General features: G+C 43.6%; 8 protein-coding genes across 10 annotated transcripts; 5 read left to right on the top strand and 3 right to left on the bottom strand.

The window, feature by feature from the left end:
* Window positions 1–45: 45 nt before the first annotated feature.
* Window positions 46–2,749, top strand: mthl14 (methuselah-like 14). 2 transcript variants are annotated; one of them, XM_015188144.2, is made up of 7 exons: window positions 46–206; window positions 751–885; window positions 950–1,336; window positions 1,400–1,586; window positions 1,652–2,152; window positions 2,211–2,335; window positions 2,403–2,749. In XM_015188144.2, the coding sequence occupies exons 2-7, from the start codon at window positions 776–778 to the stop codon at window positions 2,662–2,664; spliced, it is 1,572 nt and encodes a 523-aa protein (XP_015043630.1). In that variant the 5' UTR covers window positions 46–206; window positions 751–775; the 3' UTR covers window positions 2,665–2,749. The 2 variants fall into 2 exon arrangements, with proteins under 2 accessions (XP_015043630.1, XP_001352496.3); XM_001352460.4 differs by lacking the exon at window positions 46–206 and adding an exon at window positions 485–562.
* A 65-nt stretch (window positions 2,750–2,814) lies between these two features.
* Window positions 2,815–10,910, bottom strand: DIP2 (disco-interacting protein 2). Of its 2 annotated transcripts, none has more exons than XM_001352459.4 (16): window positions 10,461–10,910; window positions 9,934–10,005; window positions 9,432–9,854; window positions 8,989–9,368; window positions 8,758–8,848; window positions 7,956–8,508; window positions 7,547–7,887; window positions 6,113–7,477; window positions 5,589–5,752; window positions 5,442–5,523; window positions 5,262–5,366; window positions 4,821–5,190; window positions 4,092–4,752; window positions 3,582–4,030; window positions 3,371–3,519; window positions 2,815–3,217 (listed from the first exon to the last, which is right to left on the bottom strand). In XM_001352459.4, the coding sequence occupies exons 1-16, from the start codon at window positions 10,531–10,533 to the stop codon at window positions 3,114–3,116; spliced, it is 5,382 nt and encodes a 1,793-aa protein (XP_001352495.1). In that variant the 5' UTR covers window positions 10,534–10,910; the 3' UTR covers window positions 2,815–3,113. The 2 variants fall into 2 exon arrangements, with proteins under 2 accessions (XP_001352495.1, XP_015043629.1); XM_015188143.2 differs by having other exon boundaries at window positions 5,589–5,701.
* Window positions 10,911–11,297: 387 nt separating this feature from the next.
* wac (wee Augmin) lies at window positions 11,298–12,262 on the top strand. The gene is made up of 3 exons (XM_033383649.1): window positions 11,298–11,552; window positions 11,609–11,921; window positions 11,990–12,262. The coding sequence occupies exons 1-3, from the start codon at window positions 11,549–11,551 to the stop codon at window positions 12,165–12,167; spliced, it is 495 nt and encodes a 164-aa protein (XP_033239540.1). The 5' UTR covers window positions 11,298–11,548; the 3' UTR covers window positions 12,168–12,262.
* Window positions 12,263–12,376: 114 nt separating this feature from the next.
* Tudor-SN (Staphylococcal nuclease domain-containing protein 1) lies at window positions 12,377–17,663 on the bottom strand. The gene is made up of 4 exons (XM_001352457.4): window positions 17,398–17,663; window positions 15,213–16,053; window positions 13,501–14,939; window positions 12,377–13,108 (listed from the first exon to the last, which is right to left on the bottom strand). The coding sequence occupies exons 1-4, from the start codon at window positions 17,491–17,493 to the stop codon at window positions 12,698–12,700; spliced, it is 2,787 nt and encodes a 928-aa protein (XP_001352493.2). The 5' UTR covers window positions 17,494–17,663; the 3' UTR covers window positions 12,377–12,697.
* A 173-nt stretch (window positions 17,664–17,836) lies between these two features.
* On the top strand, window positions 17,837–18,682 carry LOC6899974 (DNA replication complex GINS protein PSF1-like). Its single transcript, XM_002135306.3, has 2 exons — window positions 17,837–18,609; window positions 18,660–18,682. Exon 1 carries the CDS (start codon window positions 17,999–18,001, stop codon window positions 18,605–18,607), a length of 609 nt encoding a protein of 202 aa, XP_002135342.1. The 5' UTR covers window positions 17,837–17,998; the 3' UTR covers window positions 18,608–18,609; window positions 18,660–18,682.
* Window positions 18,672–19,516, top strand: mRpL17 (mitochondrial ribosomal protein L17). Its single transcript, XM_002135305.3, has 2 exons — window positions 18,672–19,008; window positions 19,080–19,516. The coding sequence occupies exons 1-2, from the start codon at window positions 18,811–18,813 to the stop codon at window positions 19,410–19,412; spliced, it is 531 nt and encodes a 176-aa protein (XP_002135341.2). The 5' UTR covers window positions 18,672–18,810; the 3' UTR covers window positions 19,413–19,516.
* A 12-nt stretch (window positions 19,517–19,528) lies between these two features.
* On the bottom strand, window positions 19,529–20,549 carry LOC26533223 (follistatin-related protein 1). Its single transcript, XM_015188142.2, has 2 exons — window positions 19,704–20,549; window positions 19,529–19,638 (listed from the first exon to the last, which is right to left on the bottom strand). The coding sequence occupies exons 1-2, from the start codon at window positions 19,948–19,950 to the stop codon at window positions 19,592–19,594; spliced, it is 294 nt and encodes a 97-aa protein (XP_015043628.1). The 5' UTR covers window positions 19,951–20,549; the 3' UTR covers window positions 19,529–19,591.
* A 1,572-nt stretch (window positions 20,550–22,121) lies between these two features.
* On the top strand, window positions 22,122–24,867 carry miple1 (midkine and pleiotrophin 1). Its single transcript, XM_015188141.2, has 5 exons — window positions 22,122–22,278; window positions 22,787–23,029; window positions 23,109–23,246; window positions 23,327–23,506; window positions 23,610–24,867. Exons 2-5 carry the CDS (start codon window positions 22,816–22,818, stop codon window positions 23,630–23,632), a joined length of 555 nt encoding a protein of 184 aa, XP_015043627.1. The 5' UTR covers window positions 22,122–22,278; window positions 22,787–22,815; the 3' UTR covers window positions 23,633–24,867.
* The last annotated feature ends 434 nt before the right edge of the window (window positions 24,868–25,301 follow it).

The following is a 25,301-nucleotide window of genomic DNA, read 5'->3' as shown; positions in this document are numbered from 1 at the left end:
ATACATAATTGTGCAGAGTTGCTTTCTTTCTTGTGGGAGCCCTGCATATATTGATACATTTCACCGACACAATGTCATATCTTATCACCGATACAATGCCAGAACACGAGCTGTTTATTTCGTGTAGTATTATTCTAGTAAGCAACTTCAGCGGTCGAATTCGGTTTTATTTAATTTTAGCGCAGTGAACTTACATTTTTCCACATGTACGTAAAATTAAAAAAAAAATTGTACATACATATGTACTAGGTAGCCGTTGGGCGTTAGGCGTTAGGCGTTAGGCGTTAGGCGTTAGCCGTTATACGTGCGCCCAAAATCATTATTCACCTTCATTATCCAATACTGCTTCGTCCTGGTGCTTATCATTACATTTTTCAAGGGTTTGTCATTCACTGACAATGTACTTTTATTAGCTGGCACATATTCCAAGAAAGTAATTCTGAAAAAATGTTTCTACTAGCGCAATTATGTACATTATCAATCTGACGTCATGTGTTTGATAAAGATAACTGTAAATGAGACAAATTTTTGTGCCTTGGTTTCGAACAGATAAGATAAATATGTACGTATTTTATAACATACCTGTTAGCCGCAACTAACCTACGTGCACACATGTGAATATTTAAACATGTTTTGTTTACATATTACTGGGGTGCAGGGCTATAGGCAGAAAAAACTGTACTTTCTCTCTCTCTCTCTTTCAAAACTCTTTCAATACAAACCCTTCGTTTCTATCATCATTATTTTCAGATATGTCTAAGAATCCTATATAACTATGAAGCTTTATTCTTTACAAGCCATCGTTATGGTCTATTTAACAACATACCCCAGCACTTTATTAGTATTGGCCCAAACAACCGACCAGTACAGTGCAAACAAATTAAGGTAAGAATACAATTTTAAAAATATATAAAATATTTACCATACCTTCCATGTCCTCTTATTTTAGTAATATTGAGGGTATAGACAACGTAACGACAAGTGAGCCTTTGGACCCAACGTTTTCTTTGAGTACCTCTGTCGAGAAAAGTTCTTCAACCGAATCGAGCACATCGACGTCTTTGGGGCCCATTAATACTGCCTTACCAGCCGACTGTTCGCAACGGGAGAAGAACAGAGCACAGCCAGTAGCAAAGACTTCTTCACGCCTTCGAAAATGCTGTCCGCTTGGGGAAAACCTGGACATCTATCGGGAAAATCAAAGTGATTCGATGTGCGACAATGGCATACTAAAGTTTGAACCGACTGTAATAAGCGCAGTTCTGTTTGATAATTGCATTGAAGATCTGGAAATTGAAACGATTCTTGACTATGATATTGGAAACCCATGTAACAGGTAAGTCGATCTCCAACTTGTTGTTTTTTTCAAGCACTACAATGGCCTTTACTTCAAGAGCAGCTCCTTTCAATATGACGATGAAGAGGATGTTTTCTTTGTGCTGCAAGATGGATCGCTGTTGATTATCGATCATGACAACGAATCCTACACCGTCGAAGAAAACTACTGCCTGGATATTGACAAGACGGGACATTTATTTGCCTTCACGTGCATCACTCAAGTCGAAGAACAAATTGCATTTGCAAAAGTAATTGCCCTTTTTTTGACCAATTGGTTCCCGACTAACGCTGCCTTTCTTACTCCTTCTTTTAGGTGGTAATGGTGGCGGTCCTAATGCTAATATCCATGCCCTGCCTGCTCCTAGTCAGCTATTTGCATCTGACCCTTCGTTTGCTGCGGAACTTGCACGGTCTCTGCCTGAGTTTGATGTCTCTGTGCTTGGCCTCGGGCTACTTTGTGCACTCTGTTGTGCACATCTACGGGATTCCGTACACCGGATTCATTGGCTACGTTATACAGTTCTTCATACTAAGCTATTTCTTTTGGTACTTCTGCGTATGCTTCAACGTACTCTTCAACGTGTGGTACAAGCTGCCCTGCTGCATACAACTGAGCAAGTCGTGGGCCACCATTAATTTCGTGTGCTATTGTTTGATTGCCTTCACGGGACCAGCTACTTTGGTTACGCTTACGGTGCAGAAGGGATTGCCGGGGATGCCATCGTACTTTCTGCAAGGCCTTACGGAATCTATCCGAGAATCGCAGCGCTACTTCATACCTCCTGTATCCACAATTCTAATTTGTAGTTTTTTGGTAAGCTACAGCTGCTGATGGAGGGATTACCATTATATACGCTTCTACCATCTTCCAGGTTAACGTAATATCGTTCTTCGGCTTTCAACGCATTAATGGCTATACAAAGGCAGAGAAGAATGACCATGCTGGACCAACTGATGCCATATTCGATCAGCAAAAATACGAAGATGTGAAAAAGGAGTAAGCGGACCTTGCATCTGTTTGAGACTTGAGCAATCCTTACTGTATTCTTTTAACCTGTTTTCAGTGCGAAATGCGTTTGTCTACTGGGCATCATTATGATAGTAAGCTGGCTACTGGAAATAATCACATTTTACTCGGGATCCAACTCCAAGTACCTGGTTCTCTGCGATATGGTGAATGGCCTGCAGGGAGTGTGGGTTTTGCTCATTTTTCTTGTGGTCCGCAGACGTCGCACAATCATTTTGCGCTGGTGGTACGATCGCGGCTCTCATAAGATCGAAGGTACAGAGCTGCAGGAGCTCGATAAAAGTGGGAATCATATATAGTAGTTGTAGTTTTAGTGCCCCGTATGCCCTCTTGTATAATAATAATAGAAAAATAAACATAGTTACCATAATTTTATAATATGCATATAAATTGTTGTTTATTTCGTCTTACACATAAATATGAAATTTTTGTTTTTGTTTTTGTTCTTGTTCTGGTTGTTGTTTCTGTTATTTGCATACGTGTATGATCATATAGTTTAATAGTCCAGTTAATTGTAAGAAAGTTTTACCAACTATGCTTTAAGTATGCTAATAATCTTAAAGGAAATGTGTAATTTGTTTGGGCTATCCAAAGCATGTCCAAAATGAGCCTTTTCATATTTAGTTACTGATTTACGATGGTTGTTGATGTTAAATAAGGATAAGGATAAGGTTAGAATAAATTGGTTTGCTTACGTTTCTGTGCTACGCAGTGGCATTGTGATTTGCATCATTAACTAAATGCGTATTTACATGTTATATGCGACGTAGATGGGATCCAGCTGATCGGCAAGAAAGCCATCCCGTAAATGCATCCGTTGCTTTTCACCACGGCTGTTAATAGGCACCACTCCTGCAAAAACACACCCACAAAAATTACTCGTTAATTTTACTCTTATACTCTGTCTCTCCATCTCGCTCTTACTCGTGCAGTGCACGCCCTCTGGCGGAGGGAAGCCATACTGACTGAGTATTCTGTTTTTGTTTTTGTTATTTTTGTACAAACCTGGATCAACAACCACCACGACGCCAACTATTAGTTGGTGATCTTCCAATACTGTATTTGTGACCAGGGGAACCAGGTCCAACGCCTCCGATTCATTGCCATCGAGCTCCACAACGACGACCAGCAAATTGGTCCAGGTGAAGACGGCACTGCGGAATAGATTTCGCATGAAATAAATGCAAATTTAGTTGGCAAATGTGGTTGTTCTTACCATTCAGCGATCTTTTTGTGGCACCGCATCACTGAGTTTTCAATATCAATTGGATGATAGTTCATGCCCCGTAAAGAGATCACTTCATCAACAGCGCCGACCACATACACTGCATCGTGCAGCTCCTGGTCATTGGAGTTGCCGGCACCACTTACTATGCTATGCTCGGAGTTGCCCCCCAACGAGGCGTTGGAGAAGTTTAGTTGCAGTTGACTTATGGAATTCAGGGATTCGGTATCACTGTCACGACTAGCCACACTTGGTGTGGTCTCGTCTAGTAACGAAGCTGCCTGTGAACACTCTGTGCGCCGCAAAAAACCCAAATACCCAGTACGTGCGTATATCTCAGCTGTAGCCCCAGTCACCAGTTTGGCGTTGAAGTGATCATTGTAGTCGGTTTCGTCGCCGTATATGGTAAAGTATCCATTTGCATTATGGGGCGCTTGTACCTGCAAAAGAGACATGTTAGCTCCAGCGCCAGCGCAAGCGAAAGATCAGCCACAGTCTTACCCAAATTTCTCCCAAGTGTGAGTCGCCACAGTGTCCTTTGGTATCGGGATTGGCTATTATAACTTTTACGCCTGGTAGAAGTTTGCCCGATTCAATGACACACAACGAATTCGGGGCACCACGTTCAACCAATGCCACGCGGTTGTTGCGCAACGCTCTCATATCCACATAGACCTGGGCACTTTCTGCAGAACTGGCCCCCTGCACACAAATGGCGGGATTCACACGACACCCGAAGGAAGTGGAGACGCATCGGGTGTTCAGACCAAGGGCCTGGAACAGCTTGCAAAATTGTTGTGTCAGCTGCACTCTCGGGCGCTCCTCGGCTACCACAACGCATGTCCGCACGCATCGTAGGTCTATATTTCTTTGCTTCAAAGAGGGTATAGAATTGCTTAGTGCTTTAGTGCAAAGCTCTATCACACCATATGAGCAGAACGTGTCGCGAACACGGTGCTGCGAGAGGGTGGACAGCCACAAACTGGGATTAGCTTCAACCTCGTAGGGGGCTATAAGTATAGAGTGGTGACCACTGTACACCCCAATAAGAGTCCACATTACAAATCCAAGACCACAATAGGGATCCAAACATAACGCAACATGACGAGACGGATAAAGTTCACAGGCCAATTTTAAACTGGCACACAGACTAGAGAGAGATCTGTTGAATAAAAGAATATACAAATTATTTATGTACTCATCAAACGGAGATTCTAATTGTTTACATACCGATGCGTTATATTGACACCGCTGAGACGTCCACAGGTTGATACACTGAAGTCCAAATAAGCGCTAGAGTCAAAGGAGACTGTGGCTATGCCGGCATATTTGCGTTTTGGGTTGTCGTCAATATCCAATATAGGCGGCCATGTCTTTGGGTCGATGGATGTGGCAGCTTCTCGGGACTTGAGTAGCTTAATAATCGGTTGTATAGAGAGCACAATGCCGCTTTTTGACACATCAACGATCATGCGCACCGTGGGCAGAGTAGTGTTTAGGTTTTGAGGATGGGGTGGTCTTATGGTTATAGGTATTGCTCCCAGATAGAGACAACCATAGAATGCGCATAGTAGATCGAGTCCGGGGGGAAATATGAGTGCTGAAAGTACGAGAAGAACCACAAATGATATGGATCACTTCATATTAGTATGTTCTTCTGTGAATGTTTACCAACGTGATCACCGGGCTCGATTCTTCCACGTTCTTGCAGCAAGGCCGCTATCTTCTCGGCCCGTTTGTGCAGCTCGGAGCATGTCAGCGTTTTGGCAATGGCACCTACAGTGTACAGTGTGGGAGCAGAGTATTATTCGCTTATACACACCACAGCGTGCATTCCGAATGAGCACTTACCCTTCGAATTTAGCAGAGTAAATATAATATGATCCGGCGATGTATTGGCGCGCCAACGGAGTACTCCTGTTATTAGTTGAGGCTGCGTATAGACCAATGTTTCGTTGAAAATAAAAGCTATTTGCTGTGGTGGTGGCGACTACTAACCTTGCGCTCACAATCTTCGGAGGACAGTCCGACGTCCCGTCCGTGTGCTTCAGCCAAACGATTACCCTGCACTAAGTTGCCAACCATCACAGAGGCTGGTCCTACACCCGTGTCTGTAATACCACAGCCAGATGATGAGCTTAGTTTTGCAGTAGTTTGCACACCTTTTTGTTTGTTTGGGGAATGGTTAGTAGTTTGTTTGTTGATTTTGTACAAGGATCGATTATGTAAATTATTAATTAAAGCAAATACATTAACATTAGTTATGTTGTCATTTCGGTGTTTTGTTGTTCATTTTATACAGTGTTGTTATTATTTTGTGTTTTGTTGCAGTGTGTTTTGAGTGTATTGTTGTATTGGTCATAGAAGCAATCGCAGCATTGTTGTAGTGTTGTTGGTGGTTAAAAATAGAGGAAAGCAATATTTGTATTTTAATCAGATAACGAAAGCACAGAAAGTCCAGCAAAGCCAATTATTTGAGACAATTAAAACCACTTTTCAGTTCAGTTCAGCAGGCAACTCACCTTGATGCAACTCCCTGGGCTTTGGCAAGTTGGTAACGCACGTGTGTGGACACATCAGCACGTTGGCGGGGTGAAGGGATCCTTCTAAAAATCGACGCCTTGCCTCGCACAAATGTATGCCCCCGAGGGGAGTCTTCGGCAAATGGTTCGGCGGCACCAGTGCTAGGCAATATATCCCGACCTGGTGAATGGAGTCGACGGCCTGAAGGACACGCGACATCCACTGGAAGCTTTCTTCCTCCGAGCAGTCGGGCCGCTGTTCAGCAATAACACAGACGCGCTCGTCGCGAAGTACTTTAATGCTAAATACTGCTATGCGTCCCCGGTAAATGAAACGCATGGGTTCCACTGCTAATACTGTGGCTATGATGTCATCCGCGTTGTGTTTTCGTCCTGTAACCGTCATGAGCCCATCCCGGGAACCGCATACGAACACCAAGCCTCCAGGGCCGAGGAAACCCAAGAGCCCCGACCTGACGTAGTATTCATCGCCAATGGGTTTCGTAATGATGCCAACAGATCCAGTGCCAGTGCCGGTGCCAGTGCCAGTTCCAGTACCCGTCCCAGAACCCTCTTTCGTTTGATCAAAGTCCTCCAATATGGGCTGAACTTTAAAAGTCGAATTTGTCATTCCATCGAGCCCAAAGTAGCTGGCGCTGGTTGAACCACTTGTAACGCATATCTCTCCGACTTGGTCCGTCTTGCACAAGACCGGGGCCCCCTCTGATCGCACGACCACCATTTGCGCAGCCGGCATGACTTGGCCGCAGTCCTGCAGTGTTAGGGATGTGAGTGAATCTTCACTGTCCACTCTTACTACGCCGTGCGACAGAGCTGCCATGGAGAGCACACCGCGTCCTGTGGCTGACTGACTAAACCCACATGACCCACGACCCGGACGACGCAGCGAGACGGTAAAGACTTCTGAACTACTTGCACATGGGCATATGGCGTCTGAGCGTAAGCCTTTGGCTTGAAATACGTTCAAGAACTGATCACACGACGAAAGCGACCAGGGATTGGCTCCGTCGGCCACTAGTAGCATGCGCAATGAAGACAGCGATATGTCCTTGTGGTCTTTAGTGGCCAATAGGCCCCAATGCAAGTCACGGCTCTTGACCAAGCAGCAGGAGGCCCTATGTTTCGTGATCAATTGCATCCAGCTTGAGGGGCGCAGCTTCATCAAGGCATAGGGTATGAAAATAACATGCATGCCGTTCAGTACTGAGGTCAAGACTGCGTGCCATAAGCCAACTTCCCTTTTAAAATCTAGCACACAGACAATGGTCTCCCCCTCGGTGTAGTGGCAGGCCATAGTTAATGCCCGGCAATGATTGATCATAGAAGCCCGCGTCACAGTCACGCCTGCAACAAATGTGAATATGTGATAATGGGGAACACTTCAGTTGGAAAAAACGTGTATGCACCACTTACCCATAACACTGCCCTCCTTATCAGTGGTGTACTCAATATAGGACGCTGCTGAATCATCGATGCGTAAGTTGCCAACGTTGAATTCCTTAGGGGGCTTGGGCAAGTGTTCAGTCACGAACCACTGCAAGCGGGGCCATCCTTTTAGCTTCGCAATTTCGCCCGTGGTAGTCGATTTGGGCAGACCTTTCAGGCAAGCCTCCGACGTGAGCGCCACAGTTATGCCGCAAGAACTGAGCAGGAATCCAACCTGCTGGGGAGGTGTGTCGGAGCTCGAGAGTGGCAGCTCTATTGGCAGAGGGACCAAGCCACGAAACATGCAACCATACCAGGCTGTTATAAAACTGAAAGTATTCGTTAGCATATTAGCATATGGTCCTTGAACAGACAGGTCTTTGGTATCGTAACTTACCTCAATGGATCGTTATTCGGATAAACCAAAGCAACACGGTCGCCCGGCTTCAAAGTCACTTGCTCGGGGCCTTTGCTAAATATCTTCGTGGACAGTGCGTAGGCTATCTTTTGTGCACGTGACAGCAGCTTTCCGTACGTCAGGGTGGTTGTTATTTTTCCATTAGGATCAAGCACCGTGGCCATGGGACTTTTGAATGAATTTGTGCCATAGCGCTGGAGGGCGCACTCCAGCGTGCGCGGCAGTCCTGCCGGTATCGAGAGCTGCTCGCCCTGTACGGGAGTCATTGTGCTGCCTTCCGGTTTTGGTGCATTCGGATCCTTAGTGTTCGCTGCAATCTCAAGCTCAATGTCGTTGTCCTCATAGAATTCGGGCAGTGGCCGACGCTTGGGCCTCTTGAGCGTGTTCAACAGTTGCTGTATTTTAGCGGAAACCTTCCATTTACCATTCGCATCTGTCTCGCTAAGTTCGCTTTGGGATACGTTCACATATCGGGTAACGCGGTCAGCAATGCGATGGGCATTATTAAACTGTGTGATGTCTGGAGCGTTGACTAATAAAAGAGCGCAAAATTAATGCTTGTTTGTACGGAGCTGGGCTATACAAGGGGTTGGGTCGACGTGCAGTTCACTTTAATTGACTATAAGAAAATTGGTCTCTATCTATTGTGCATGAATGGGTTGGTCTAATACGTACATACATACGTACATATGTATGTATGTGATGCACTTGTGATGAAACCAAATCCCTTTTTGTGAGCATTACGTCCACAAATATATCCACAATTTATACAATTACTCACACTGCTTCTGCTTAAATGCTTTGTCCGAAAAGTCACTGTCTCGCTTGTAAGCAATAGGCGGTGACTCCATACTCGATGTATCAGATGTTGGCTGTGCAAAAAAAGGAATTTTTAATTTTAAATTTAATATTTTTCAGTTGACTCGTTTTGCCGTGCAATAACGATTATATTATTATTATTATAATAGTTATAGGTTTTATATAGCCTACAAGTCTACAAGTCAATACTCACAAGTGGGGGCAGATTTTGGGGTGGCCGTCTCTCTGCCGCACTGTTCGATGATGAATACTTCTGATTTGGCGTTTGTGACTGTTTTACATCAAGTCGCAGATGCTGCTGCGAGCTCATGGATGACTCACGAATTGGTGGTTTTATTATCGGTTCTGGTGGTATCATGCTATTGCTTATGTGATCGCGCGGATAGTTGTACTCCTTGTCGGGGGAAATGGTCTCCTCTGGTATCGATTCGTCATCTGTAGATGAGTCCAGCTCATCGTTACAGCCAGGACTACGGTTGAGCACAGATGTGCGCTTTGATGGCATCGGAAGACTAGGTTTCGGTCGACCTTTAAGTGCTGCTAAGGCCTGCTGAACGGCCTCCTGACGCACCTCTGCGGTTTGAATTCACGCTTGTAGTAGAAATACAATGGTTTCAATTATTGCGATAGACCTACCCGAATGATAACGTTTCTCATTGTGCGTTACTTTGCGCTGTGTGCGTCGCTGGCGGTGTTGACTATTATTTGACGAGGAATGGGACTGATTTTGAAAACCGCTCGGTTCGCGTGTATTCTGATAGCCTGGATCGCCGACTGCACCGCCTTGCGGGCGCATATTCTCGTACCCAGGTGTCCCAGCCGGTCCGCTCTGAGCGGCTGATGATGCTGTTATCGAGGAAGACTGGTGAAAGTCTAACTTTTTGGAATGTCTTTGCTGTGAAGAGGATAGAGAAGGTACTTCGGTCACATAGCTATAGCCTTCGCTGGAGACTATGACACCATCATTATTGATGTTTCCGTGACTGTTGCTGTTGTTGGCATCTTTAACGTTGTAATATGGCGGTGGCGGCGTACTTTTTGCCTTGTCGACGCTAATGGCTGTCCATAAAAGTATGCAGAAAATGTGTAACTAAATGGCACAAGACAATATTTCAAATCCTCCCAATTTCGTACATACCTTCATGCTTTTTTAGAAACGGTTGCAATAACTTGGCTCGCTTCTTTTCGTAGCCCTTTTGCGTGATGTCGCCTGAAAAAGTATAGGGACATATCACAAATGCATTTATAACGGCTGGAAGCTAATTATATTACAACTTTAACAGTTATCTCGGCTGTTGTTAGATATGCACAATCGCATATGAGTGTGTATGAATGAATGTATACACACAAAGATACATATGCTTGTATGAGAGAATGCACAGATGCTGATTAAACATTTAAAATCATGTTTACACCACATTCTGCTAGGCGCATGTATCGGAATCACATGAATTTATTAATTTGAAACATTTTTTGATTGCATTACATATTTATTAATACATAAGACGGCTTAAAAAGCACTGTCTGTGTTTGGGATGAAAAAATGATGGACTGCACAATATTGCACACAAATATATGTATTTACTTTCATGGGGGTAATCAAAACATGAAAACTAAATACATAGGCACGTACATATGTATATACATATGGATACAATTACATACCTTCTGAGAGCTCTAGATCTAATTCAGCGAGCTTCTCGCGAATGTACCCAGGCAATGAGGAAGTAGACTCCATGTCCAAAGAATTCGAGTTCGTTGCAAACTTTTATTTGGTTCACTTTTCAAAAGCGTTCAACTTTTTAGCAGGGCGCAGTACACACACACCCAAAATGAGACACCGCTACTTTCCCACTTCGTTGTCAAAAATCGATCGATTTGCCATTCATTATGCTTTACATTTTGCTTCGGAAAATTAACAGAACCCGGAGCTTCTGCAACTAAAACACGCAGGGTCGACCTTAAGTGATAGTTTTTTAAATTCTTAATTATAATTTGCACAGGAAAAGTAAACAAAGAAAAAGTAGCAGTACAAAATCGATTTTATGCTCTGCTAGGCTAGTCTAGCGAAATCTCCGATAAATGTTCAAGTCACAGCCCTGCCGCTGACCATACAGTATATATGTAGATGTGCCAGTTCATGCAACGAAAATGTCGCAAACGATTTCGCTGCGGACGATCCCAGGGTCTTCGGCTCTTGTGAAATGATTTGTGTTGTGTTAATGCGTGTATAATTTCGATTTTATTTCCGCTTCTCGGCTCCATACCCATTACTTCAACATTTCTATTACTTGCCCCACAATATCAGAATAACTGTTCAAGTGCTAAAAATTAAAAAAATACATACAATCATATATCACATATTGTGTGTGACGGCCAGAGCCTAAGACCGTGGGACCGTCCGCAGGCAATTCGTTTGCGACATTTTTGTTGTGTGAACACTGGTACATCTATTCTCTGTATGATTAGTGACAGTGCGAAGTGACATATTGTTAATCGATGCATCGAATGAAAACCATCGACGCACGATACAATTATTGCAGAGTTTACCAAAAGTGCACGCGCCAAAAACAATCTGCGACCAGTTTCATTTGATATCTTTATTTTCCTTAATTAAAACAGAGTTACGGCGACCAAAGCTTTAGTTTACAGTGTTTGTCGTAGCATTTAACACAAGATTGGATTCGATAGTTTGAAAACAAGCGGGCAAAAGAGTTGATCAGTCAACGATAGTCTGGGAATCTTTATTTATAATGGGTGAGTTGAATGGAAATCTTCAATGAAACTAAGTTAATTTTCATTCGTATGTGTAGAGAATTTAAAGCTGCAAGAAGAGATAAAGGCACTGAAAGACCTGGGTCAACATTATGAAAGTCTGTTGAAGATGGCTGGTGTTGAACTGCGCGATTTTTCCAATGAAGATTTGTCGCTTTTGAGCAAGAGTGCACAATTGTATGCAGACTTGGGCGTTCACGAGTTGGAATTAAACTATTTAAATGAATTATATTATGGACTACAGAAAGACCGTATAGAAAACAACCTGATAATCGCGCAGCAGCAAACAGATCTGCAGCGCATCAAGACTTCAATCGACGAAACATCCAAAGATGTAGCTGTATTGGAACGGTAATCAGGACCCCGTTTAATGCATACATATAATGAATATCAATTAATTTATTTTCCTCGCGCTCTAGATTTAAATCCGCGGCCGAAAAACAATTGATTCCTGACGGAGACGTTCAGCTGCAGCGCAGCAATCAACTGGCTACCAAACAGGCTTTGCTCGACAGACAGAGAGCTCTCGAGATCCCGAAGGACTTCAATATTGAGAGTATTATGCAAAAGGTACATTCGCTGGAGCGTAAGGAGTAAAATGTCTGAATTTGTTTTATAAAAAATTCTTTAGATGTATTTACTCAGTAATGCAAAAACACTTTACAATAAAATAAAATAATCAAATTTAAAAAGTGTATCTTTTCGGTTTACATATACGCAGCATATTCTACTCATGCAAAAATGTTATTACTTTCTGTGTTATGTGTCTCTATTTAATGGAGGATACAAAAAGGTTCAATTGCTTCTAGTTTGTGTCGTATATTTATTTAAAGGATCTTGTTTGAAAAAAAAAAAATTGAAAACGAAAATCGATATCGATTTACCAGCTGCTTAAAGCATACAAAATGTGTATTGTGTTCTTCCATGCCATTGCTCAAATGTATGTATGTTTTCCAATTTAGTATATGTTTCATATATATTGGTGTGTATAGATAGAATTAGTAATTTCATATTCTTTAAGTTGTTGCTTGTTGTTATGTATATAAAGGGCGGGTATGTGGCAGACAAACATTTCGGCTAGCAACGCGCTCCACGCCACAGGCCTACTCCACGTTTTAAGCCAACTCCTAGCGGAACTCGGGAGTATCGTCCTGTGTTATGTCTCCGTACTTCCAGATGGCCAAATGGGCGGCTAAAGCGGCTTCTTGCGCGGCCCTATACTGATCCACAAGATCCTTGAGCTTTCGCTCACGACGTTTCTCCGCCAGTACGAGGCCTTCGGCAACGAGCTGTTTTCCAAAGTCAACTTTAGTTGTCGGATCGTGCAGTGTGGCCAAGTTTGGTGCTCCGGCCACCTTCAACTCCACATTAAGCTGCACTTTATGGTTCAAAACGTCTTCAGAAAAAGCGCGTAGGGCTTCCTCCTTATCCTCGTTGTCAGCAGGCAGAGCAACCAAAGCCAAAGCGTACTCCGTAGCATATGGCTTCTCGCTGCTGAAGGCTGGCGGCAAGGCAGCCAAACGATTGGTGGGCAGGGTCTGAAGGAAAAACATACATTAGCATGCCGCAAACGAAAACATTTTGTATAGTGAGTGTCGCTACTGGAGACATATGACGAAGCACGATTCGGGTGCCCCCAGTAACTCTGGGCACTTGCTTCGCACGCGAGTTATTGCAGCTACTGTGGACAGCGGTTGAACCAAAAAATATGGATCATCCTTTGCACCGTTGTAGAGAACTCCTCACGGCTCGGCACAGAGCACCCATTTGGCGTTACTGTAGAGTTTGGTGCACACCCTCGTGCAAGGTCAACACGTCACACGCAGAAGCAGTTTTGATTTAGCAAGCTTATGACTCATGCGTTTCACTTCGAGGCGGAAACGGATCTAAGGAGCGTGCAAATATTGTTTTCATATGGTCGTACGCTTACCTCCTTGTTGCCGTAATCGATGTACAAAACGGTAGCGTTGCTTCCCTGAATTCGTTCCACCTTGGCGCGATACCATTGATTGTCGAAGGTGAACTGAGCGGCCACCAGATCGCCACGCTTGGGCGTGTACGATCCGGCGATGGGGGGATTGCCTTGGAAGTCAGCATGCAGCTTGCTCATTAGTGTTTCGAGCTTGGGGCCGTTCTCCACCGACTGTGCGAAGAATGTTAGAGTCTCGGTAATTTCAGTAACAATTACATTTTCGTAGTTGACTTTGCGCTCTACCACGACCTTCTCATCCTTTTCCTCCTCAACAACAACCTTCTCCTCTGGCTCCACTTGCTCCACATAGTTGACCCAGATGTTCTTCTTGGCCGCCTTGGCACGATCCTCGGCACTCTTCAACAGGCGATAGTACTCGGACTTTCCCGCACTGAAGTGCACTTCGGCAAGACCTTCTTCCACAAGAGCAACTGAGAGGTTGGCCCCGCTGTCGGTCCACAGCCAGCCAATGACTGCAGAGCCTGCCTTGTCAGTGGTGTCAATATGCACGGAAACTTCGCGTTGCAAAACACGCTCGCGGGTAAAGGTAAGAGCTTCGTCACCGAACGGTTCTCCTTCTTGGGCAGGTACGCCATTCAAGGCGGGGCGAGAAGAGCGCGGACAAGATATTCCTGCTAGCAGGAATGTCACCAGACAGCTGTCCTTTGGCACAAAAATACGCAGACGGGAGCCGCTCGCAACAAACTCGACGATGGCTTCGGATCGAAGGGCACGCTGCCACGAGGGCAAGTACTGCACCTTGATTCGGGAATGGTCAACAGTCAGATCGTTCACACGCAGAGTAGCGTTATCCTTCTTTGCGTGCAGGCCCTTCAGTCCCTTGATAGCTTGCTGCTCAGCAGCAATCAGTTGATCGTAGGCGGAAGATCTCTGATCGTCATCTTGGCGGTAGCGGACGCATGTAGCCAAGCCCTTTGCCACCATGGCTTCAGCCACATTCTGACCACCGATCAAGACTGTGTAACAGTACTTCTCAGGGAAATTTTCGCGAGGCGGCGAGATGTAATCCAGATTACACGTCACTTTCTTGTTGATCAGTTTCTTACGCAGGAATTCGCGCGCGTCAAACATGTGCGGAATCTCATAAAGCGGCCGGTAGTTCTTTCCACGCGGTGGAGCCTTCACAATTTCCTCACCATCCGTGCCAACCACAGCACGCTGGTCACGTGGCGGCCTTATTGACGAGAAGAACACCTTTTTAACGTGGCCATTAAAGAGACGCACATTGATAGCATCGCCATTGAAGACCTCGATTACAGTGCCTCCAAAATCTTTTTCCTTCGAGTTAAAAGCGGGTGTTTTCGCTTGATAGTCTTGCCACTGGCGAAGGCGTTTCTCCTTGGCAATACGCTCCGCAGCGCGCAGCTTATCCGCACCTGCAAACGGAAGAAACAAACGTATTTAATTGAAATGTTGAAATATATATTCATAAACATTTCTATCTCAGAATGCGGATGTCGGCGGGGTGAAATGAACACAGCGGCAATATGAATCTGCCACAACATTCTTGGAGTCCGTCATTTATCTAGCAGCCGCCTGCTCAGTAAAGCAGCACATCGCAAGGTTATGTACCAATTGGGTGCTGCGCTGAGCAAACGAGCTGCCTGTGAACTTGTCAATGAATACTGTCGGTTGGACTGTACACTCACCTGTCTTCATTACCGCCATGGACCAGTCCACGCACTTGGCTAAGCCTTCGCGCAACAGCGACTCTGCAATGTTGCCCTTCGGATACAGAATCGATCCGATGAAGTTCGAGTTGTTAACCGATTCCAGTCGGATCTCGACATCACGTTGCAAGAGGCGTGTCTCGACGTAGTAGCGGGCCTCATCTGCGAACGGCACCTTGACGCTAAGGTCGGGCTTGCCATCAGCATCCAGCTTTACGCCCGGGCAACGAATTCCGGATATCATGAGAGTTATATAATGGAAATCGGGCAGCAGAAACGCGCGCACAGTTGAGCCGTCTCTCACGTGTTCGATGATAGCCTTGACAGGCTTTCCTCCATAGATATCAACAATGTGGGCAGGATTCTCGTGAGCCCACTTGATGTTACGAACCTTGTCTACGGCGTTCACATTATGCGACCACTTACCGCGACCAGCGGCACGAGCTTGGTCTTCCAGCTCAATTAGAGTTTGTTGCTCAGGCGTGGGGCGTCCTTCGCGGCGGACGGACACCAAACCCTCGCGCACAATCGACTCAACCACATTTTCGCCAGTTTCCTTATCCTTTCCAATCCACACGAAACCGTACTCCCGGTTGGAATTGGCGGGCTTGTCGAAAGTGAACGTCACTTCAACGCCGATCAACTTCTTACGCAGGAATTCCCTTGACTCCCAGGCCCAAGGTTCGTCTTTAGTCTCGTCACCGCCAGCACCGGGCCGACGAGCTAGTTTCGGTGCTAGGACATGTGAGAAGGTAATTTGTTTCTCCGGAGGTGGGGCACCCTTGGTGGCGCGAATTACCAATGTGTCGCCAGAGAGCACCTAAAAAATAGCGAACGAGGCCCGAAGTGAGGTTAAAGTGGCATGCACATGTCTGTAGTGGTGGCATTGTTATTTTTCGACACTATCGGATGCTATCGTCTATTGTTTCGCCCATTGTTCCACCTCTTCTTAAATCACAATCTATTCAAAATGCTATCGATATTTTGTATTTTTTTAAAATATTATTAACAATTCTTTTAAGATAACAATGCCCCCGATTTCAATAGAAAAGTTGGAAAACTTTGTAGCTCTCTACTTGGGGATCAGTAAAACGGTCGAGTCTGCTGAGAAGTGCATCTATTGTGCACATTTAGGCTTGTAGAGCACGTGCGAATTGGACTAAGAAACTAAGAAATACCGCCAGGGGCAGCTAATATTCACCTAGGAATTTTGTCCAATAAATCTTTTTATAACTCCTATCGGCATACGTTTCGATGACAAAAAGGGCGGACTTTTCTCTAAAAATGCTCAACAGGTTTTGCTGTTAAAACGTACGGATGCCAACGACACACCTCTGGTCTGTTTCTTCTACTTTCTATAAACGGATCGACAGATAATTGTTATCACCATAGACCAGGACAAAGGTGCATCGAGTTTATTTATGTGTCTGAAAATATCATGGGAGTGACGGAAATGGTCAATTGGGCCAGTATTGTCGAAAAGAGAAAGTTGGGAGAATGAATCCTTAACGGAATTATATTTATTTATTTTGTATACATACATGCATGTACATGCATATGTATGTACGCCTGCATGTTGGGGCGAAATGCCTGCCGAGGGCCAATGTATTCGCCGAAGAGGTTAGGAACGAACAAATTGCCATACACCGAGAAGTGCTTTTTATAAAACAGAAAAATACCCATATTTTATGTACATGGCAACGTTCGAGTCCACAAAAATGCTTTCATAGTAAACCGCACCATTAAAAGCGATCAGAAACACCGGCAAATTGTGTTGATGACGTTGCCAATGTCCACAATAACAACAACCTCTCAGGCACACGAATGAACGAATACACACACATGCATATATACATACATAAATACGTATACGAAACTAGCACCGCGCTGAAGAAAATCTGCCAGGTTGGCACCTTCGATAACTTTCATTTCTTCTTTGGACAAGCGTGTGCAACGTGTCACTCACACACTCATAGCGTCAATACGCACGTCTCTTTCGCACTTGTCAGAGCTGCACTCGGTCATTTTAACAAGCCGCCGCATTTGCCACGCTGATGACAGATAATACATTTATTTCCTTTCCAAATTGCGAGCAAGTTCCCTAAGGCTGAGTCCACGCACAGCCTGAATCCGCCCCAACTCCTTTTTATTCAAATGAACTTACTTGTTTCACAATTCCGGACAACGTCTTCGCTGGGGCTGGAGGCGCACCATCTTTCGGTGCTCCGGCAGCTGTCACGGTATTGGCTGCTGTTGCCATTTTACGTAGAAATGCGGGTGAGGTTTTTACCAAAAGGCCCTTACACAAGGCTGTAATAAGCGGATTATATTTGTCACGTTACTGACAGCTTCTAACTTAATTAAGTTATTTGAGCAAGGAGGAGCCACACACAAAATCGTCCGAATTTTCACAGCAACTGTGGGTCGTGCTGGGGATGATGAACCACCGATATATTTGTATTTTCATTTTCCAGCACTGGGTTCTTCATCGATGTCTGGGAACTATCGATGCAGATGGCGTGATCATATCTCTAGCGACGAATTGTATGAGATTTTTATGTCAAACGATCGAAAGTTCGATGCTGATAACGAATTAGTATTCGATGTAGGTTGAGACATGGCTCTAAATTGCATTTCGGCATGATTGCACCAGCACAACGAGTTCGACTGTGGACCAGACTATCGACAAAACAGACACGATAAGTGTTGGAATCCGTGTTTATCGGTGCCGCGCGGTAACACACATCTCTAAATAAAAGAAAGTAATGAGCCGCGAAAACAAATTGTTTGGCGATAAAGCCTTCGAATTGCTGAAGGACCTGGAAAGGTCCTCCCAAACCATTCCCGCTTTTGATGACGACGGAGTGCGCCAAGTACTTGAGGAGATAAAGGCTATTTTCGAGGAGAACGTCGCTCAGGCTTCCAGCTACAACAGCTCTGGCGATCGGAGTTTGTGGCCGCTGCTAAATTATAGGCATGCGGCGTTGCAGCGGAACAAACGTTGTTTACTGGCTTACTTGTACGAGCGCAGTAAACGCATCAAAGCGTTACGCTGGGAATTCGGACCAATTATTCCTGGTGATATCAAGCAGGCCCTGTGCGAGCCCGAGGTTCAGTTTTTCAACAACTACTCCAAGTCTTTGGCGGCCTACATGTGCATCGCTGGCTGCAGCCAAGGGCAGGGCATCGATCTGACAAATAATCTACGGCCTCCCAAATCTCTGTACATTGAGGTGCGCTGCATGGAGGACTATGGAAAATTTGAATTGGATGATGGAGAGCTAATCCATTTGAAGAAGAACAGTCAGCACTATTTGCCGCGGGCCCAGGTGGAGTCTCTTGTGCGGCAGGGCATATTGCAGCACATAGCTTAACGGTAAAAACTATTTTAGATAAAATATATGACAGTAATAAATAATTTTACAGATCCGTGTATATCTTACTTCCGATATTTCCTGTCGATTAATCGTGTAACTGGTGTGGAAACATCGATTGGGGCCTGTCAGCTGTTCGCCGGTCTTACGTGACGGGCTCGTCTTTTGGTTTCCTTAGAATTTAAAGTTTAAACTTGATAAAAATGAATCAGGCAGATGTAACTAAACTGATGTCACAGCTGCGGATTGCTGTGCGGCCCAATCAGCGTAATTTGAAGAATCCAGATGGAGCTGAGGGGCGCTTGCTGAAGCTACGTAAAACTGTTACTGCCTTGATGAAGCATGAGCGTATTGAACTGTACTACAATCGGGCCGATGAAGCTCGTGGCTACGCTGAACTGGTGCGTATAAATGTCGAATACTTTTTCAGTTCCAATTCAGTTGAATACATCCCATTCCCATTCGAAAACAGCTCATTTCCAATGCCATACGACATGGGGACCGGCATAGGGCCACTATGGAACTAGCTGATTATTGGCTCCTGGAGAAACAGCTGGTACATAAGCTGTTTAAAGTACTCGTTCCCCGCTACGAAAACTACAATGTATCGTACACTCGAATGTACAAAGCTCCGCGTGATTATCCGGGAATGTACTACAGACAGTCGGTGCTTGAACTCCGTGGCAATCCCTACCCTTCCCTATTTATGGATCAATCACAGAACCGCAATCTGCTGCACAATGTGCTCCTTGATGAGGCCAGGAAAGAGTATAGGCGTTCAAAGTTAGCCGACTTAGTTAAGTAGGAAATGAAACTACTTTCTTTGTTGCCACTTGGATTGCTTATATTTAAGACTTGAAATCCGATTTATTATAAATACATATATATATATAAGATTCACGAACAACATTCATTGAGCCCCTAACAACTGGGTAAATTAAATTTGTATAATCTTTGGAATGCATATCCTATGTAAATGTCCTGCTAAAGCTTGCTGACATTGCAGTGGCTTAAGTAGTCGGATTTCCAATCTTGAGAACACAGAAATAGGTTAGCGGTCATTTTTAGTTGTCCAATTCGGAAACTTGATACTTACCCTTACCGGTTAGACAGATATCCCGTACCATTTCGCACTGGCTGTAGAAAAACTGATGTTCGTTTATGGACGTTGCACAGATGGGCTTAAATGGATCACAGGTTTCGATGGCCATACATGCCGAGCTGCTCTGTTTTAATGGCAGAGAGACGCACAGCGCAAATAGTATAGACACGATCGAGATCAGGAAGCAAAACAATACAATTTTCGTCGCGGCTTTGCCGGTCAAAGTAAACATTACGTGCATCTTGTCTGTCTAAAACAATCCCACCATAATTAAGTAGAGATCTGTTTTCAGTTTTCAGTTTTCAGTCGGAGCTGCTTAAGCACTGGCAAAAGTGATTGGCATTTGCTGAATAATTGTACACTTGATCTCCGATTGCACCGAGCCAAAATTGTTCTCTGACGACACTTGGAAACGGCTATCCAGCAACTGATAACCACTGTATGTACATGTACATCAACCGCTGATGCATGCTGATTTGCTTTATGCTCTCCAAATTCAAACTCAAACACGGGGCGTTGCCATGGAAACAAGCACAGCACATTGTTACTGACCAAAGAATCAATGATAACTGTTCCCTTTACCGCTGTTCTCTTCCGGGAGCTTTTGTCTATGCCACTCGTGAAATTTGTATACTTTGAATGGCTGTTTAACTGACTGGAACACTGGCTCCGTTCGTTGTCTGCCGTCCAAGTGGTGCGCACATGTGCATACATGCAAGCTGTTTTATTTATACATATTTGTAATGACTCATAATCCTAATTGTTAGCTTAACAAATAAGGCCGGAATTCGGAGGTAAACTAATAATAATAATGGTTCCTTTAAACAATAGACAGCTTGAACTCCAAATGATATTTATTCCTGCAAGTTCCAGTACAGACGATCAGGACGATCCTCTTTAAGGTATTCCAATTTTCACGTAAAAGAAGCCGAAATGCTGATATGTTTCGAATGGAATGCAGGTCAAGGCAACAGAAAGCCATAGAAAATAGAATGTGGCCTTTATGGTGGTTTTAAAATAATGGTAAATGGTATGTACCATGAAGTTGATTGATTTATATTGATTGGGAGCATTTTGTTTGCAAACCAAGTCAGCGCACAACTATTCCAGCCATCTAATGGCTAATCAAATCGTAAGGCATAAAGGCCTCCTGTCATAAAGTAACGACGCGACGGCAACGTCATCAATTTCCTTGTTAAAGGTGCGGCGACTGTCAGGACTGCCAGGACTGAGCGGGAGTCTGCCTATGAGAGGCCAGAGAGGTCAGGTGACTTAATTACATTTGCATTATTAAGTTTTATGATAGCAGTTGGAGCCCATAACGCCTACATACTGACCTCAGGTTTGCTGCTAACGACGCGTCGCAGTGCAATTAAAAAAGCATACAGTACACACATACACACAGCCATATGTACATATGTACAATGTACATACCTATATGTATATATGGTGCCCTTCGTTTTCGCAACATTGTGTTGTGCCTTATATTTCTTTTTTACTTTAATATATTGCATGTATGTAGTAGTAAGGATTACTCTAAGTTGGATTAGTATGTCCTCGAAGACTACAAATTTAATAAAAACTTATTGAAAACTGATTGATTTGGCTTTTCTGGGTAAATACGGAAAGACTGGTTCTTCAGTGGTCTGGAAACGCATTCGGTGGGTGGCCGCAGGATGCATGACAGGGTGGAGCTTGCATTATGACATTGTGAGCACGCTTCACTGAATCGGACCTACGGCCCATGTTCGACTTGCCGAGTGATTATACACCTGGAAAGAATGCGACCATCGTGATTAGCCGCCATGTAATGTAAGCTTACATATGTAAGTACATACACATCGGATAAATGGGATAGTTTTTGGCATCATCGTGCTTTACTTTCATACATTTCATATGTAAGGAAGCAAATGCGTATGATTTCCATCAACTTGAGAGTTTCTAAAGGGGTTGATAACTGCTGTTGGGTCTGTCATAATTCTATATTTGCCGTGGCGATATGTACATACATATGTATGTATGTATATATGTAAATCCATCCATATCTATCGTTCAGCCTGGGATGTACGAATTTTCGCTTGTGCAAGCACACGCCACGCCACTCCACGCACACAGCAGCAGAGCAGCAAGCAGACCAGGCAGAGGAAGCAGCAGGCAGCAAGCAGAGCAAGCAGCGCTGAAACGCCACAGCATTTAGGATAAAAATAGAATGTAGAATATTTTTATATGTGGAACATGCGCAGCTCATTGATAAAAATCCCCGACACTGCTGCGCACTCTCTCAGTACACACGGCCGAGATGAAAGCGAGCCGAAAAACGAGAGAAAGGGCCTTCCTTGAGAGCATGAAATCCTGCAGGATATACGAGTATGTACATGCCGCGGCTGTGGTGTGGCCTTTTATGCTGCTGTCCTTATATTCTGCCATTCAGTTTCGAAGAGTCGCACAACCAGAACAGTTGATACAATCTATCGCCATCGCCACGCTGTCCTTCGCTGTCTTTGAGTCTGGATTCTATTTGTGGACGTGTGTGTGTACGTGTCACACAGTTTTGTGTGTATAACTAACGGTTAGTTATCAATTTTACCGTTGTTTGCGTGCCCGGGGCCAGTGCAATCCGAAGCCAGTGCACACGAAGCTGCCTTTCTGCCCAGTATATTCCGCATAATTGTTGATCAAATAACGCTTTTGAAATACACTAATGCGCAATCAATAACGTACATACTCGCATTTACATACATATATATATATGTACATATATTTTTTTTTAAACTAAATTTGCCCTGTTTCCGTGCGACTCTGCTGTGTATCTGTAGCAAAACGGGCAGGGCGTCGGGAGTCGCGGGAGTCGGGAGTAGGGAAACTGCGTCGTTTTTTTTCATCTTTTTTTTGCAGTTTTACGATTTTACACTTTGACACTGGGAATAAAGTTTTCTTTTACTCTGGCCAAACACAATGTTTCAACTTTTACAAATAAAAAAGGATCACTTTGGCCTTTGCTTGTGCCAATAGCCAATACAAGCGCAAATTTATGTATCTACCATCTACATATGTGAGTTTTTTTTTCCCTTCCGCAGGAGGAAGCAGTGGACTTAACAGTCACACCATGAAATATAATTATAACGCGCTCTTGCTGGCAACATTTGCAACATGGTCGGCAGTGTTCTGTAGCACAGTTTTGGGAACCACAGAGGGCCAGGAAACGCCACTGGCCCTTCCCGTGGCCGAGCATACGACTTCTCCTTCCGTGCAAGGAGAAGTGTGGGAGGAAGACGACCACGAAGTGCTAATAAGGAACGAGCGTGGCACAAAGAGTGATGGTAAGTCTTTGGCTCTGGCTTTCTTGTCTACGAACTTGACACGGGATGACAACAAATCGGTAACTTACTTCTATTTAAGGCCTTTCATGCCGCTATGGTAAGAATCCCTGGACTGAATGTGATACAAAAACCAACACGCGCTCCAGAACCTTGACATTGAAAAAGGGAGATCCGGCATGCGATCAGACTCGCACCATTCAAAAGAAGTGTAAAAAAGGTAAGTTTCTCCCATTGAGGACACAGGTTTCCATGTCGCTCAAATGCCCGAATGCCTCGGTTCGTTTATCATTACGACAGCATGTCGCTATGAGAAAGGATCTTGGTCTGAATGCGCCACTGGACAAATGACTCGAGCCGATAAGTTGAAGGCGAGCAGTGATCCCTCTTGCGAAGCAACGCGTGTTATCAAGAAGAACTGCAAGCCCGGCAAGTCCAAGGACAAGAGTGCCAAGGAGCAGCGTAAAAACAAGGACAAAGGTCAGTTTTCGGCATCATTATTGGCCATCGCACTGCTTTGAGTCTTGAGTCTATTTTGCAAATGAGTATACGATCTCTGTTCTTTTTCTAATTTCACATGCAGCCGCTCGCAAAGGACGCGTTTAAGTGATTTCATACATGATAATTTTAAAGCCCAATGCCCAATGCCCAATGCCGAATGTTGGTTTGTATCGGATGTTGGATGTCAGAGATGCTTTAAGTTGAAATTATTTTTTAAATATATGTATAACAAGTAAACGGTCAGGTCAGGATTAACTGTCTGCTATGCCATGTATACCCGTAAGCATTTTAATTGAATGCACATATTTGATTAAATGTTGTAGTTTGGTTTCCAGCGAACAAATACACTTCAACTAACTTAAACTGGCAGCAATTTCAATTTTAAACAACATTAAACATAGCAAACATTTTGCGGGACTTAGCATACATATGTTACTCGTATTTATGCAACGCAGAATATAGGAATATTCATTCAATACCCATACATACAATACATACAATACATACAAACAAACATACATACATACCTACTCATTTAGTTTATTCGAAAAGCGAAATACATATACATACAACTTACATACATACATATACAATTTTCTAAAATTATTAAAACGGAAAGGGCAATTGCCAAATCGGAAGAAATCGGAATAAATCGGAAGGAACCAGACGAAGAAATACTCGTATGTAGATGCAAGCCCCTTAAATTGTCTAACAGTTTAAATCGGACACCTTTCAACAAAATTACCAGAGTTGTTCTTCGATTGAATTTCACATAATAATACTAACCGTAAATACAAACAAAGGCAAACAATTAATCATATAATTGATGTAAAATGTTGACAAAATATATCAGCTTCTGTATCTGATCTCAACAACAAAACAACAAAACCACAAAACACCCAGTCAAAACAAACAAATAAAAAATAACAAAGAAAATGAAAATGAAAACGAAACAAATTGGAGACCGTATATAAACTTCGTCATCCATTCGCTGATATTAATTACATACATACATACAAGAATAACAAACACTTAGTGTAAATATTGTAAAAAAAATAATCAAAGAACTTACTAACTACGAGTATATTGTATGTACGAAACAGAATATCCGGGAAAATCCAGGAGAATCCAGTCAAATGCAGAAGAAGGACATCAAATGAGTATTTGAGTATGAGTATTTGTATGTGTCGTTTTGCTGCACTGTAGGTGTTGGTATTTTAAAGTAGTTTAAATCTAATTTTCATTGGGTAAAATCTAAAGTTATATGCCTACATACTATATGGATGTATGTGCGTATCCAAATTGAATATGGTATGCAATTAAAATACATATGCGAATAATTCAACAGTATAGTTGTACCATTTTACGGAGATGGTTTATCTTTTTATCAAACAGATAACATATACACACTCGTACATACATTTTGAACGTTATCGACGACTCAATGTATTTGCCAGTAAGCATACCCATACCCATACCCATACCCAATACCCATACACCCGTACACCCATACCGTATACACATTACTACAACAAACAAAAATATGAAGAAGAAGAAAAACAGCTCACATTAGGGGCATTAAACTGTATTAAACTGAAACTAAACCTTTTATTAATTCATGACGAAGAACAACCAAGTAAAACCCCAAAATTAAGTGGAATTCGTTTACGTACGTATACATGCAGACGCATACAATATAAGAAAACAAAAACAAAAGTAACTGAACTTTAATAAATACAAATATTACGAAATAAAGAAATTTCAATAAAATCTG

This window comes from Drosophila pseudoobscura, chromosome X (assembly GCF_009870125.1).
Source record: "Drosophila pseudoobscura strain MV-25-SWS-2005 chromosome X, UCI_Dpse_MV25, whole genome shotgun sequence".
Classification (NCBI taxonomy): domain Eukaryota; kingdom Metazoa; phylum Arthropoda; class Insecta; order Diptera; family Drosophilidae; genus Drosophila; species Drosophila pseudoobscura.
This window is presented reverse-complemented; position numbering and strand designations above follow the sequence as displayed.

Excerpts from the sequence above, each read along its gene's own strand:
- mthl14 (XM_015188144.2), top strand. The coding sequence starts at position 776 with ATGAAGCTTTATTCTTTACAAGCCATCGTTATGGTCTATTTAACAACA. Across the intron at positions 886-949 it reads TACAGTGCAAACAAATTAAG|TAATATTGAGGGTATAGACA; the intron begins GTAAGAATACAA and ends CTCTTATTTTAG. Across the intron at positions 1,587-1,651 it reads AACAAATTGCATTTGCAAAA|GTGGTAATGGTGGCGGTCCT; the intron begins GTAATTGCCCTT and ends TCCTTCTTTTAG.
- DIP2 (XM_001352459.4), bottom strand. The coding sequence starts at position 10,533 with ATGGAGTCTACTTCCTCATTGCCTGGGTACATTCGCGAGAAGCTCGCT. Across the intron at positions 10,006-10,460 it reads AGATCTAGAGCTCTCAGAAG|GCGACATCACGCAAAAGGGC; the intron begins GTATGTAATTGT and ends ATACTTTTTCAG. Across the intron at positions 3,520-3,581 it reads CACAAAAAGATCGCTGAATG|TGCCGTCTTCACCTGGACCA; the intron begins GTAAGAACAACC and ends TCTATTCCGCAG.
- wac (XM_033383649.1), top strand. Across the intron at positions 11,922-11,989 it reads GATGTAGCTGTATTGGAACG|ATTTAAATCCGCGGCCGAAA; the intron begins GTAATCAGGACC and ends CTCGCGCTCTAG.
- Tudor-SN (XM_001352457.4), bottom strand. The coding sequence starts at position 17,493 with ATGGCAACAGCAGCCAATACCGTGACAGCTGCCGGAGCACCGAAAGAT. Across the intron at positions 16,054-17,397 it reads TGTCCGGAATTGTGAAACAA|GTGCTCTCTGGCGACACATT; the intron begins GTAAGTTCATTT and ends GCTATTTTTTAG. Across the intron at positions 13,109-13,500 it reads TCGATTACGGCAACAAGGAG|ACCCTGCCCACCAATCGTTT; the intron begins GTAAGCGTACGA and ends TTTTTCCTTCAG.
- LOC6899974 (XM_002135306.3), top strand. The coding sequence starts at position 17,999 with ATGAGCCGCGAAAACAAATTGTTTGGCGATAAAGCCTTCGAATTGCTG.
- mRpL17 (XM_002135305.3), top strand. The coding sequence starts at position 18,811 with ATGAATCAGGCAGATGTAACTAAACTGATGTCACAGCTGCGGATTGCT. Across the intron at positions 19,009-19,079 it reads CTCGTGGCTACGCTGAACTG|CTCATTTCCAATGCCATACG; the intron begins GTGCGTATAAAT and ends ATTCGAAAACAG.
- LOC26533223 (XM_015188142.2), bottom strand. The coding sequence starts at position 19,950 with ATGCACGTAATGTTTACTTTGACCGGCAAAGCCGCGACGAAAATTGTA. Across the intron at positions 19,639-19,703 it reads TATCTGTCTAACCGGTAAGG|ATTGGAAATCCGACTACTTA; the intron begins GTAAGTATCAAG and ends TGTGTTCTCAAG.
- miple1 (XM_015188141.2), top strand. The coding sequence starts at position 22,816 with ATGAAATATAATTATAACGCGCTCTTGCTGGCAACATTTGCAACATGG. Across the intron at positions 23,247-23,326 it reads TCAAAAGAAGTGTAAAAAAG|CATGTCGCTATGAGAAAGGA; the intron begins GTAAGTTTCTCC and ends TCATTACGACAG. Across the intron at positions 23,507-23,609 it reads GCGTAAAAACAAGGACAAAG|CCGCTCGCAAAGGACGCGTT; the intron begins GTCAGTTTTCGG and ends TTTCACATGCAG.